General features: G+C 44.4%; 1 protein-coding gene across 3 annotated transcripts in view; it reads left to right on the top strand.

Annotated features, from left to right (window-relative positions):
* The window catches only part of ST7 (suppression of tumorigenicity 7), a 212503-nt gene that overhangs the window by 105883 nt on the left and 92987 nt on the right, over positions 1 to 13633 (top strand). For all 3 annotated transcript variants that reach the window (XM_045288752.1, XM_004707768.4, XM_045288753.1), the window contains exons 6-8: positions 2026 to 2101; positions 6757 to 6911; positions 9309 to 9406. In XM_045288752.1, the coding sequence (XP_045144687.1) occupies positions 2026 to 2101; positions 6757 to 6911; positions 9309 to 9406 (329 nt within the window). The remainder of the gene's footprint in view (positions 1 to 2025; positions 2102 to 6756; positions 6912 to 9308; positions 9407 to 13633) is intronic.

Below are 13633 nucleotides of genomic sequence, written 5' to 3'. Positions count from 1 at the left end.
TACAACTTTCCTCTCGTTACTTAATGCTCACTGCCCCCACCTCACCCCACCCCACTATCATGAGCCCAGTTCTTCCTTACAAATCCGGCTAGACCAGAGGATGTACACTAGTACAGATAAGAGCTGGAAACACAGGGAATCCAGGACAGATAAACCCCTCAGGATGAATAATGAGAGTAGCGATACCAGGAGGGTAAGGGTAAGGTGGTGTAGAAAGGGTGAACCCATCACAAGGATTTACATATAATCCCCTCCCTGGGGGACGGACAACAGAAAGGTGGGTGAAGGGAGATGTCAGACAGTGTAAGACATGACAAAATAATAATAATTTATAAATTGTCAAGGGTTCATTAAGGAGGGAGGGTGGGGGAGTGAGGGAGGGAAAAAATGAGGAGCTGATACCAAGGGCTCAAGTAGAAGGAAAATGTTTTGAGAATGATGAAGCCAACAAATGTACAAATGTGCTTGACACGATGGATGTGTGTATGGGTTGTGATAAGAGTTGTACAAGCCCCCAGTACAATGATTGAAAAAGAAGAAGACAAGTTAAGTAAGGAGATTAACATGCACTTTAAAAAGATACTCTGTGCTCTGGTGGAAGACCATCATCGTCAAGCCCCCACCGTTTATTGAGAAACTGCTTCTGTACATAATTGTAACAGAGTGTGCGGCACAATTTGAGGGCAGGGACACAGGCTAAGCAAAATCCTAAAGCGTTTTCCTTCCTGCCCAACTCATAATTCTTCGGGCGATTTCAAGGTGGTGTAGTACCCGCAACCCAGGAGAACGAGTGGAGGCCGTTCTTTGTGTGAAAGGATGTTAGAGACTAGGAGCATTGTTGCCTCACAAGGCGTAAAATTATGCGGAGTGAAATAAGTGTGTCATGAAAAGATACAGACTATGTCCCTACTCAGGTGAGATATTGAGAGCAGGCAAATGTCTAGAGATCAAAATGTATTACTGGTTCCCAGGCGCAGGAGGGAGGGGCTGGGAGACTCATTGGCTAGGGGACGCTGAGCCTCCATTATGGGTGATGGAAACATTCACAAGTAGGTAATGGTGGTGGTGACATGTGTGGTGAGCTTAATGAATGTCACTGAACCTACATGTAAAAATATTGACATGTGTTCTAATACATATATTGAATATGAAGGAGGCTCAGAAAGTTCACGGGAAAATCCCATTATCCTTTAGTTCAGTGGTTCTCAATTTGTGGGTCGAACAACCCTTTCACAGGGGTCGACCAATTCATAACAGTAGCAAAATTACAGTTAGGAAGTAGCAACGACAATAAGTTTACGGTTGGGGGGGGTCACCGCCACACGGAGAACTGTGTGAAAGGGTCACGGCATGAGGAAGGTTGAGAACCACTGCTTTGGTGCCATGAACTTCTTCATATGCATCTTTGTGTACATGTATCCATATGCATATACACACGTATCCATATGCACATACACACATGTATCCATATGCATATACACACACATGTATCCATATGCATACACACATGTATCCACATGCATATACACACATGTATCCACATGCACATGCGCACATGCATCCATATGCATATACACACATGTATCCACATGCACATACACAATGCATCCATATGCATGTACACACATGTATCCACATGCATATACACACATGTATCCATATGCACACACACACATCATTTGAAAATGGAAAACTATATGAAGCCAGGTGTGATCTCAAGCGCCCAGTGCACTTCAATGGGCAGGAGAGATACAGAAGCTCCGCGGTGCTGGTTCTTTCCTGGATTTCTTGGGTCTGTGACTGAAATCTGTAGTTTCATGAGCGAGGGAAGTTGACCATCAGCAACGGAACGGCAAACTACAGTATATTTACGTGTCCGTGGAGCTGGGGGTTGACCTCGTCCATACGTGAAATAGTCTCGTGTAAGTCAAGCCGGAAGCTACTGAGTTAGCCAATGTCCTGCCGTCAAATCTTCCTAATGCTGCGTGATGACTAATGGGATTGTTTTCTCTGTTTTCTATATAGTAATGCAGAAAGCCTGGCGAGAGCGAAACCCCCAAGCTAGGATTTCGGCGGCGCATGAAGCCTTGGAGATAAATGAGTAAGTGGGGGAAATCTTGCTCTTAGAGAGGAAGTCTCGTCCTTTGCTGAGTGTTTTCAGTTGCCATTGACGGGATCCTTAGAACAAGCTTTGCATGTGAACTTGAACATTATTTGGGAGAGTATTACTTTACTAATATTGTTTTATGAAGGACAGCCATGTGGAAGTCGTTTTAGACATTTTAGAGAGTGAGTTAGTGGCTCTGTTATGACCCTAAATTAAATTCTTCAAGGGCAATTCCTGGGATAATGTGAGGACATAAAATAAATTCAGCCCCTTGCATAGCTAAGACACTTTGACAGAGACGCTTTTCCAGATGGAGGGTGCTCATCTGTGCCATCACATTTTCTACATAGAACCTCTCCGCTCGTGGGGAAAACGTCATAAAGACACCAGGTTAAAAACCACCACAACAAAAGTGCACAAGAGGAACAGCTAACAGGAAGCATTTCAAAACCAAGACACTGATATGAGAAAATTGCGGTCGATCCCATTGTTAACCTTTCTGTAGGTTTCCCAGGAAGGCTAGATCTCTTACAGAGATCTCAGGAAGTGAGAAAAATTCTTCAAGTTGGAGTAATAACAGCTCAGGGTTGGCAGGGACCTTAAAGGTCATTGAGCTCAGCCACCCATCTGGAGTCTAAATCACTGCAACAGTATCCCTGCCAAGTGGTCATTGTTAAACTATTTTATGAGAAAGAAGAACAGATTCACTTGAGGTTTGGAAACCCTGTCATTAAAACCTGTTGATCTATTTGGTTTTTTATTCTTTCAGACAACATATTTATTGTTGTCCACTTTCTTGTCCTCTGGAAATCTGACATGGCTGCCTTCTGTGTGTCATCCATGTTTCTGATAAACAGCATCAGGGCCAGAGGCAGCGCCCTGCCGCCACGAGACAGGGAGAAGCCCTGCTCTGGGTTCAGGTCTGCCTGCACAAATCACTGCCCTTTGGCATTGTTCAGCCATTTACTCAGCCACTCAGTCAACACTGAGTCGGCGCATGCTTCTCCATTTTGATTCTGAGAATGCCGGTCGTAGCAATGCGTCTCTAATGTGCAGTCAATCTGTCAGAGTCTGTTAGGTTACCACAACCTCTTTTATTTATTCTTGGTGAGTTTAAGTTGGCTTCTAGGACTCACTGCTTAAAGTACTTCCTTTCAATAATCCATCAAATTCTCTTTCCAAATCACTGTTCTGTATTTGAAGAAGTCTGCCTTCTCCTCCACTTTGAATATTCATGCTACAATTTTCATGTAATTTTTTGGTGAATCTCCCTTCTTTGTGATCCTCAACTATCCACAGTGTGACCCAGCAACAAAATCTGTTCATTTCCTGGCATCTCATTTGCCCATCCCAGTCTATGCCGTTTAAGTTAGAATCCATCCCATCCACTGCCATCGAGTTGGTTCCAACACAAATGATTCTATGTGGAATTTTCAAGGCTGTAAATCTTTATGGAAGCAGATAGCCTCAACTTTCTCCTGCAGAGCTTCTAATGGGTTTGAACTGCCGACCTCCAGTTAGCGATCCCATGTTTACCTAGCAGCACCACTGGGGTTCCTGTGCTTAGAATAGACCAGTTGAGGAACCCTGGTGGGGTAGTAGTTATGAGTTGGGTTTCCATCCGATAGGTGCCTAGTTGGAAACCACCAGTCCCTCCGAGGGAGAAAGATGGGACGTTGTACTCCTGTTAACCGTTTCAGTCTCAGAAACTCCGAGGTCTACCCTGCCCTATAGGGTCATGTGAGCCGGCGTCAAATCTGTGGCCGTGAGTTTGGTTGGTTCCGTCAATGATTATCTTACAACTTTTTATTCATTTTAGAGTTTACGTTCTTCCTTCTGGTACGATGATCCTTCTTCTGGATGGAGAAGCTGAGAAAAAATAGGAGTTAGAGCATTTAGCTTTCTCTGTGTTACCCACTCCTGTTAACGCTAAACCTTCCTCACTTTGTTATGTGACATTTTGATGATTGCTGAAGTTTGATCTTGTTGGCCTTTTGTGCCTGCTTGTTTTTGTGGTAGTTTCAGGAGAAAGGGGCATGCGAGGGTCTTAAACATGATTCAGAAACAAGGACTAGACGGCGGTATCCAGCCTTCTCTTCTCTCTGGCAGGCTTCAGCTAATTGGGAGTGGTGGCTTTCTCGATGTCACGTTGATGTGTTCATTTCGCTCCCTGACAGTCTTTCATCGTCGGCCCTTCTTCCGCCTTCTCGACACTCCCGCGGGACATGGACCTTGTGACAGTCTCTGTGCTGTCACGCTGGTTCCGGAAAGGACACCCTCTTCTCTTCGGTGGGAGCCTCTTGGTGATTGCACTGCCAGCGACCCATTTGGACTCCGCCAGCCTCGGAAACCATTCTCTTCTGCTGAGTTTCATGTCGCTTTTCTTTGGATCACTTGAAGTCCACTTTCCCCTCTTTGACTGTTCAGAACTCCAGCTTGACACAGTAACTCTCTCTCTCTCTCTCTCTGAGAGTTCCTTCCCATTTTTCTTTCACCAAGTTTTTTTTATTCTCCTTGGTCAGAATTGACGATTCTGACCAGAGTTGAAGTTCCCCTAATTGCTTCCTCTACCATTGGGGTGATACCATTGACACTAAAGTAAGTCAAAGCCTGCCCTGTGCCCAGTTTCTAACCATATGAGACCCCTTCTCGCTGATGTCTGGATGGTTGACACCCCATCCCCACACTTCCTTGCGTCTGTTTCTGTCTTATGTTATGACCAGGGTGCCTCATGTGTCTTCCACTGAGCTCAGCAGTCGGTTCTGTGTTCTCAATCACCTGTGCTTTGTTAGCGCTCCTTTTCCCTTCACACACAGCACTTTAGCATGTTTCTACCGCAGACTCATGAGTTTCCACACGGGTGTGTCCTTTCTTGCCCCATAGTGCTACTCTGCTTCTCCTTCTTAGACCACCCAATGGCAATAAAGCTAAGCAAGTGAAGCAGGCCAGCTCCCTCAAATGAGCCTTGATTGCCAGCCTACCCTCTACAGCTTTGTCCTCTGCTATTGTGGTACCTCTGACTTATGGTCTCAATTTTCACTTCTTTACGTTACCCTTTACCCATGTTTATTCATCCGCCTTGGAGCATTAAGGATCCCTTCTGATGCCTGTCCCAGGTGGTTTCTCCAGTGAGTCCGTGGGAAGTGTCCGCATCATTATCAATGATCTGATCATTCCCCGTCGACAGTTCCGCATATTGTTCTTCTCATGTCATATCTGCTGCCCTCCATGGTAAATGGTCCTGCAGCTTTTTGTCCTTAGGCATTTCCCCCTGCTTCACCACCGTCAATTAAGAACCCCACTGATCAGTTCTACCTGAATTGGCAAGAGAACCTTCAAGACCCTTCTTCAAGGGCAAGACTGAGTGCTAACCTCAAAGCTCACATTACCTCTAAGCTCAGCCTCTGTTTTAACCAACTGTTATAGTTTATATATAGCAAAAATTAGCAGTTATTTCTTTGTATTTCTTTTCTGTCTTTTTGTTCCATGAAGGTTCTTATATGTAGGGAGGTAGCCAGCAGAGAGGCCATGGAGAAGAAGGAAGAGACTGGGCCCAGCACAGAGCGGGCCTATGTGGTCCCTTTCGGCCTCACTGCTTCCCTGTTCCGGTCCCTCTCTTTGCCAGTGGGTGATTTCTTACATGATTTGGAGGGTTTAGATTTCCACTTGTTTCCCCTGGTTTGCGAGTTAGCTTCATATCCCTGTGCCTTCCCAGCTGAGAAGGTTGTTGAAAGGATCATATGAGATGATATATGTTAAGTGCCTGGTACAATATTTAGCCTATACTAAGCAAAAGATGATACCTATTGTTGATAAGGACATGAGATTGAGCTCATTTTAACTGTGTCGCTGGATCAAAGTGTGACTTGTCGGTTCTTCTAGTGTTCTTCCCCAGAGTAGGAAGTCAGTGTGCTGCATCACAGTGTGACTTGTCGGTTCTTCTAGTGTTCTTCCCCAGAGTAGGAAGTCAGTGTGCTGCATCACAGTGTGACTTGTCGGTTCTTCTAGTGTTCTTCCCCAGAGTAGGAAGTCAGTGCAACTGTTTGAAGTGCAAGATGTCACGACACTGGTTTTTGTTTTGTTTGCTTTAAATGAGTCACTTACTTGATTTAATGAAGTTCTCACTCTGAGGGAATCTGGAGATGGAAGGGAACTGGCGTTTAGTAAACAGAAGTAAACTCCTATATAGTACCTCTTTGAGCCTCAGAAGGTGACAGTGATTAATAACAGTTATTCTCATGACCAGTTGACATTCATTGAGCCCATACTGCAGGCTGGCTTCTGTCTTGAGTATTTCACCCGCCTCGCCTTACTTAACCTTCACAACAGCGCTGGGAACAAGTAGGCCTGTGTTGCCCTCCATGGGGAAGGCAGAGTAATAACTTGCCCAAGTTAATAACAGGTGGCGTGCAGATAGGATCTTAGACCCGTGTGACTCCAGAGCCCCTGTCCCTAACACAGTGCTCAATCCCACGGCTCAAGCTAAAATGCAGACGATTCTTCTGTGCCCTTACTTCCTGTCAACACCCACAGCAATTACAAACGGGGCATGGTCTGGTGTCACTCGCTGGCCTCCTGCATGCACTCCTCAGTCTGTTACGATGCCCTTGGACCTGTAATTGACCGGTGGCTGTTATCTGAATGGACAGGTGTGCAACTGCTTACATTCTGTTGGCTGAAGAGGAAGCAACAACCATTGCTGAAGCAGAGAAGCTCTTTAAGCAGGCCCTGAAGGCTGGAGATGGCTGTTACCGGCGTTCCCAGCAGCTACAGCATCACGGGTCCCAGTATGAAGCACAACACAGTAAGACTTCCTCCAGATTGACACTTTGGGGTCAGAATTGTGAGCCAATTCACGAGAGCAAATTTTCAGGCCAATTCAAATATGACTCTTTCAGATGGCGACAAAGATTGACTTTTGCCGCTGTTTGATTTTTATTACATTTCCCCACCTCCTAGAAGAACAGTTAGTGTGTAAATTAACTTAGGCCTTCATCATGGCTTCTATTCTGATTCTCTTTCCCAGAAATAGGCAAAAATGACCTTGAGTGGGAACCTTTATTCCTCTTCAGACTTCCCACATATTTCTGTTTATCAGTTGCTTCTCTGTCCTGGAAATCTAAGTCCTGATTGGGGGTGGGGGGGGGTCACTGCCATCAAGCCAGTGCGAACTCACAACGACCCTAGAAGACAGGGTAGAACTGCCCTTGGGCTAGAAGACAGGGTAGAACTGCCCTTGGGCTAGAAGACAGGGTAGAACTGCCCTTGGGCTAGAAGACAGGGTAGAACTGCCCTTGGGAGTTTGCGAGACTGTGACTCTTCATGGGAGTAGCAAACCCCTTCTTTCTCCAGGTGAGCGACTGGTGGTTTCAAATTGCTGATCTTGCAGATTGCAACCCAATGCATAACCACTACACCACCAGGGTCCCTCCCTAGTTAGGAAGCAGGATTTAAATGTCTTAACTGCTACCCAAAGGTTTCCTCTTGTGTGTCCTCTACTGCATGGATTGAAATAGGACAATTAAGAATATAAGAGTTCCCTGATAGTCTCAGCCTTCAGCTCTTATTTAAGAATCATTAGAGAAGAGCCGCGAGTTTCTAATTATTGCCTTTTTTGATATTAAAAATAATGACTTATTTAAGACAACTCTTTACATATACTGAACCGAGAGTTTTGTGGGGAACATTATGGACAAAAATAACTTCTGGATTCCCCGAGCTGCTCCACTAGCCCACTGGTTCTTTAAGCAAAAGTTAGCATTCCTTGTTGGGTGAGGGCAAGGGTTTTTGCCACCCAGAAAAAAACTCAGGCTGTTTCTTTAAGGTGGAATTACTCTTACCTTACCGCAATTTGGAGGGTAATCGTGTATGTCATTGATATTTAAATTATAAAATTAAGTTTTGGTGTTAAATTTGGATTTGAAGTAGAAGCTGGATGCATTAATCTCCAAGGACTGTGATATGTTCAGGAGTCTATCCACACAACCTGTCAACATGCTTGTAGAGGCTTTTATAGTTATTTGCAATGAGTGTATGCACCAGCCAAGCCTCTAATCACCAGCCATACAGCATGCTTATAATAAGAAAGTATTATGTATAGCACAATGACTTTTGAAAGCATATGTAGTCAATGTCTACTTTATAAACCATGTAAGAATGTATAGAAATACATAACCTGTTACACAACTTAAGAATTTTCTTTCTTATTTCTTTTCGTCTCCAAATGGAATCCTTTCAACCTGTTGCTTAAATCTATCTAAAGTATATAATCATACCTTTAAAATAATTTGTAGATACTTGGCAAATTTTCTGCACACATCTTGTTCTCATTGTTTAAAATTTGAAATGTTAGGACTTGGGTCTTAACATCTTTTAATAGCTGCATATTATACATGTACCTAATCTGTAACAGGTGTGTCATATTTTTTGAAACATGGTAATTTTATTGAGGATTAAGCATATGCATGTTCTCACTGGTCTGGAACCATATCCAAAAGACATGTCACTGAGTCAGAGATTAAGATAAGAAGTTGTTAATGGACTTTTTAAGAGCCGTTTGGGTGACTATCGTTGAAACTATTTAGCTTGTCAGTGCCTTTTCTAGCACGAGGGCAGTTTTTCATTTTGTTGCATCCCCGATTGTCATATCTGGAATGTGTTATATTGCCATCGAAAATGGACTGCTTTGGGGACCTGGAGATGATTATGATGTCACTAGTGTTGGGGAAGGAATAATAGAAAACAGAAGTTCAAGATGAGGCTTCTCCTGAGTTAACGTCAAGAAGGGAAAAGAAATTGTTCATCAGGACGCAACCCAAGATTCACCTCTGTGCATCTCTAGCAAAAGCACGTGGAATCCTGACTTGTAAACGAGATGCAGAGCGGGGATGTGCAGTTTCCCCAACTGACGGCAATGATTTTCTTTATCAAATAGCCAGCATCCTAACTCAAAACCTTGGAGTAGGTCACCAGGCGTGTGATCCCACCTTTGCAAGGCTCACCCTGACCTCGCCTCCAGCTGTCCCACGGTGAACAGAGTGGTCTGTGCTCCCCGCACTGTGTCAGGGCCAAAAGAGCAGTCTGTTCCCCACTGGTGGTCCTTTAAGGGCACGGGGGATAGGCCTTTGTGTTTTCTCTTGCTGCTTGGTTGAAAACTCATGTCTTCTTCTTAAATGTTGGTCTTTTATATCTCCCTCTTCAGGACGAGACACCAATGTCTTGGTCTACATCAAAAGAAGGCTGGCAATGTGTGCCCGAAGACTCGGGAGGACCAGGGAAGCCGTGAAAATGATGAGAGATGTAAGTCTGCCTTTGTGTTGGGGCTTGGTGGCAAAGCAGGCAGCCACAGAGCTGTGTGAGGATCCGCTGCGCCGTGGGCTTGTGAGCAGACAGCGGTGGGCTCAGGCCTAGCCCCCAGGTTCCTATCTGCAAGATCTTGAGCAAGTTACTCAACCTCTTTGTGCCTTGGTTTCCCCATCTGTAAAATGGGCATAACCGCTATTTCCTAGGCTTCTTGTGAAAATCAAATGAGGTACTACGTGCACAACTTTTAATAGAAAAAAATTAATCTCAGCAAATTATTTTACTGAGTCTATTATTAAACTTTTGGGCTGTTGCCAGAAGCCAAAAAAGACTGCAACCATTTGTGCTAACTGGCTTTTTCTCTGTGTGGCTGTTCGGAAGATTTGAATAAACTATGAGTCAACTACACGGAGCTCTTAGGAGCAGTGGGTTCTGCATTGTTCTGCTAACTGCAAGGTTAGCCTTTCGCCACCACCAGCCACCCCATGAGAAAAAGATGAGGCCGACTAGGCTCATGAAGATTTAGTCTGAGAAACCCACAGAGGCAGTTTGACTCTTTCTTAGAGGGTGGTTAGGAGTCAGAATTGACTCAAAGACAGTGAGTGAGTGTGTGAGTGCTCTATCAACTTGGTACCCTCAAATTTAGTAATGTTATGAATTAATTCTAGCCATTTCATGTATTGTCTTATACCATTCCTTGAATCCGCTTCTTAGTGGTGGTACTAAACATAAGAATTAAGAAGAGAGAAAATAGATTAGAATTTTAAAATAAAAGAGAACCAAGGGGGTTAAATTAAAACAGCCCATGGAGGAGCCATTACTGCCACATATAAATAAAAGCCACCTATTCAAAAAGTAACTGATACAAGGATGAATTCTACTTCTAAGCCATTTTCCTTTTAAAAGCCATCTCAGAAAACCTCTGCCCACATTGTGTTCTGCTCATGGCTTAGTGGTTACACATTGGGCTGCTAACCCCAAGGTCAGTAGTTTGAAACCACCAACCCCTCTTCAGGAGAAAGAGTTTCAGTCTTGGCAACCTAAAGGAACCTATCGAGTCACCATTGGGTCAGAATCCACTTGATGGAAGTGAATGTAGTTTTTGGTATTGGTGTCCTGCTTAGGAAACATAGGTACATTATTAAAAAGATACATGAAAAAAGTGACAAGATTAAAGTGTGCTCTTCCCAAATCCCCAGCTTGTAAGTGTGACAATCACTACTAGCTTCCATCAAGTCGTCTGCCTCCTGGTTGCCCCTGGCATTCAGGGTAGCACTGTGCTCTGAAGGGTTTTGGAGGGCTGGCGGTTTTTTGAGAACGAGATCCCTGGGCCTTTCTTTCTTTCAAGGAGTTGCAGGTGCTTCTGACCCCCAGTGGTTTGGTTCATAGCCTGCCCATTTGCATCACCTGGGGACTGCAGACGAGTTCTTCAAAGACCCCTTGAGGCACGGTGCAGGGTGGGGGGATGGGTTCAGGAGAGAGATTCAGGGGCTCATGCCTTCAGGAACGCCTTTATCAACCTCAAATGGAAGGAGGGCGTGAGGACCCCTCTTTCTTTAGAGAAGCACTTGGTCCCAGCCTTGCAGAGGTGTTTGTAGGTCAAGCTGACCCTCGGACTCTTCTCGGGTCATTGATCTTTCTTCAGTGGAGACTTCTCTGAGGCATGCGCTCCCTTCCGAGCATGCCCAGAAACCATCTGGCTGGAAAATGCCTGCCCGATAGAACAGCACAGAGGCCTGCAGGCAGCCTGCTGCCTCAGCATCTAGACAGGAGCGCCTGACGTTTCATTCAGACACAGCCACCCTTGCCCCATGTGCACTGGCATGAGTAAGAATAACAATCCTACAGTTACTTCCTAGGCTTCTTGTGACAAGCAAATGAGGTACTACCAGCAAAACTTTCCATAGAAAAAAAATTTATCTCAATAATTGTCCTTATTATGAGACTTTTGGACTGTTGCCAGAAGCCAAGAATGAATGCAACCATTTTTTATAACTGGTTCTTTTTTACCCTATGTAGTTAGGAAGATTTGAAGATACTGTGTGTGAGGCCGGGATGGCTATAGACACACATACTCAAATATAAGAAAGAGATTTCTATCAAGAAGCTTTCTATATTGGGAAAACATCCCAGCCCAGTCCAACTCAAGTCCATAAGCCCGTTACTAGTCCATAAGTCCCTCTTCAGACCCCCGCAGCCACACGTTATGATGCACAATGTAGGAACATCACAGGCCGGTGAGTGAAAAGTCTTGTGGATCCACTGACGGTGGAAGCATCTCTGGCAGGCCACAGTACGGCTCGCCCGCAGGAAGGTAACAGCAGAGAGGGGAGGTTCCCAGGGAGGTTATGAAAAGGCCACCAGGAGGCACCGAGAGGCTGTGACCCGATTGACAGACGAGATTCCCCCCCTACACTTCTACTTATCAAGTTGACATGAAATTATGTAATGACCACACTGAATCGACTAGAAGGAGCCCTGGTGGCACAGGGGTTCTGAGCAGATTTAATGCGCAAACGAAAACGCCAGACTCAGAATGTGTGTCCCACAGAATGCACAGCTGTGTTTTTCGGTTTATTTATATTTTAAGCTTCATTTTTTTCTTCCTGGAAATGCCTTCAAGAAAGGTAAACTGCTAATTTGTGAAATATACTGAAAGTGAATTCTGGGAAGGCCGGCTCTAAATGATCCTGGCCATTTCCATGACCCAGGATTGCCTTACGAACCTAACAAATATGAATGCTGTGAGAACGGATGAGGTTCAAGCACAACCAGAGTCCCTGGTGGGTTCTCAGGAGGCATTTTGGTTACTGTTGTTTTGACAGCAAAACTTAATTATTTTAAGTTTCCAGAATTAACTAGCCTCCTTTTGTGATCAAGGAACTGGAAGCAGCTTCCTGCCCAGTGACTGTTTTGACAGTAGGCAGAGCTAGGGCTTACTGTCAGGTGTTAAATATTTATTATTCTAAATGTAAAGGATTGCACTGCATGATTTCTTTCTTTCTTTGAAACAGTTTTATCCCATACTGTACAATGCAGTAGTTCAGTAATATTAAAAAGAGCTGTGCAATCATCGCCACAATTAATTTTAGGACATTTTCTTCTTTCTTGTACTCATTGTTATTAGCTCCCTCCAACTACCCCTGGCATACCCCTAAAACACTATTAATCAGTTATTGTCTGTATAGATTTATTTAATTTATTTAAGGATACATGCCCTTTCTTAATTTAATTTAAAGATACATGCCTTTGCTTGGCTCTTGTTTTTGGTAATTTCACCTCTCTATCCTTTAATAAGGAGACCTGATGGCATAGCAGGTTACACATTGGGCTACTAACCTCAAGGTGAGCAGTTTGAAACCACTAGCCCACTGTGCAAGACAAAGAGGCTTTCTGCTCCCATAAAGAGTTACAGTCTTAGAAACCCACCGGGGCAGTTCTATCTTGTCCTATATGATCACCATGAGTCAGAATTGACCCAGTGGCAGTGAGTTGAGTTTATCCTTTGATATGTGATGCAATTTCTCTGCCCCGCCCCGCCCCCCCTCCCTTTAATGTCTACCATTTAACTAACCTTGAGTTGTTCCTCTCTCTTTCTGTGTCAGACAGGGTTCTCTAGAGAGATAAAACCAAATTCCTGATAATATAATATATTTATTTATAAAGATAATTAGAGATATAACGAGAAATGAACTGTTAAATCATATACAGATAAATATACAATACAAAAAATAAACAGTTAAATTAGAAAGCACTATAAATGACTTAGTGCAACTCACGTCCGTAAGAGACAGTTGAGAGACTAGCAGTCCTTCAAGTCTCTCTCTGATGCCAGATCTTCCTCTATTTGTAGAGAGAGCTAGGCTATGTCAGCACAGCAGCCAATCACAAGGCAGGTCACCAACCGCCAGTCCCCAGCTCCAGAGTAGTCTTAAACGGACCTCAACTTGCAGCAACACAGTCCACAGGCTAGGCGTCCCACAGGCAGTGTAGCCTTTAAATTGAGGCACAGAACAAGCAACGCAGCCGCACACTGGTCCGATGATCACAGAGCGAGAGACAAGAAAGGCAAGGCTCACCAAGCCATTTATCTCTCTGCCCTTCAGCCAATCCCACCTGCGTTTTTCAGCCAGGCTGGCACAATAAACTACCTCACTTTCCCTGCCCTATTTAGGTAGGTTTGGGGTAGAGTTTATAAAGCAGATGATATTTGGTCTGGCTCTG

Source organism: Echinops telfairi, unplaced genomic scaffold (genome assembly GCF_000313985.2).
Source record: "Echinops telfairi isolate 266 unplaced genomic scaffold, ASM31398v2 ScPeMD7_23;HRSCAF=83, whole genome shotgun sequence".
Taxonomy (NCBI): domain Eukaryota; kingdom Metazoa; phylum Chordata; class Mammalia; order Afrosoricida; family Tenrecidae; genus Echinops; species Echinops telfairi.
The sequence above is the reverse complement of the archived record's forward strand: the minus strand, read 5'-3'. Positions and strand labels throughout refer to the sequence as shown.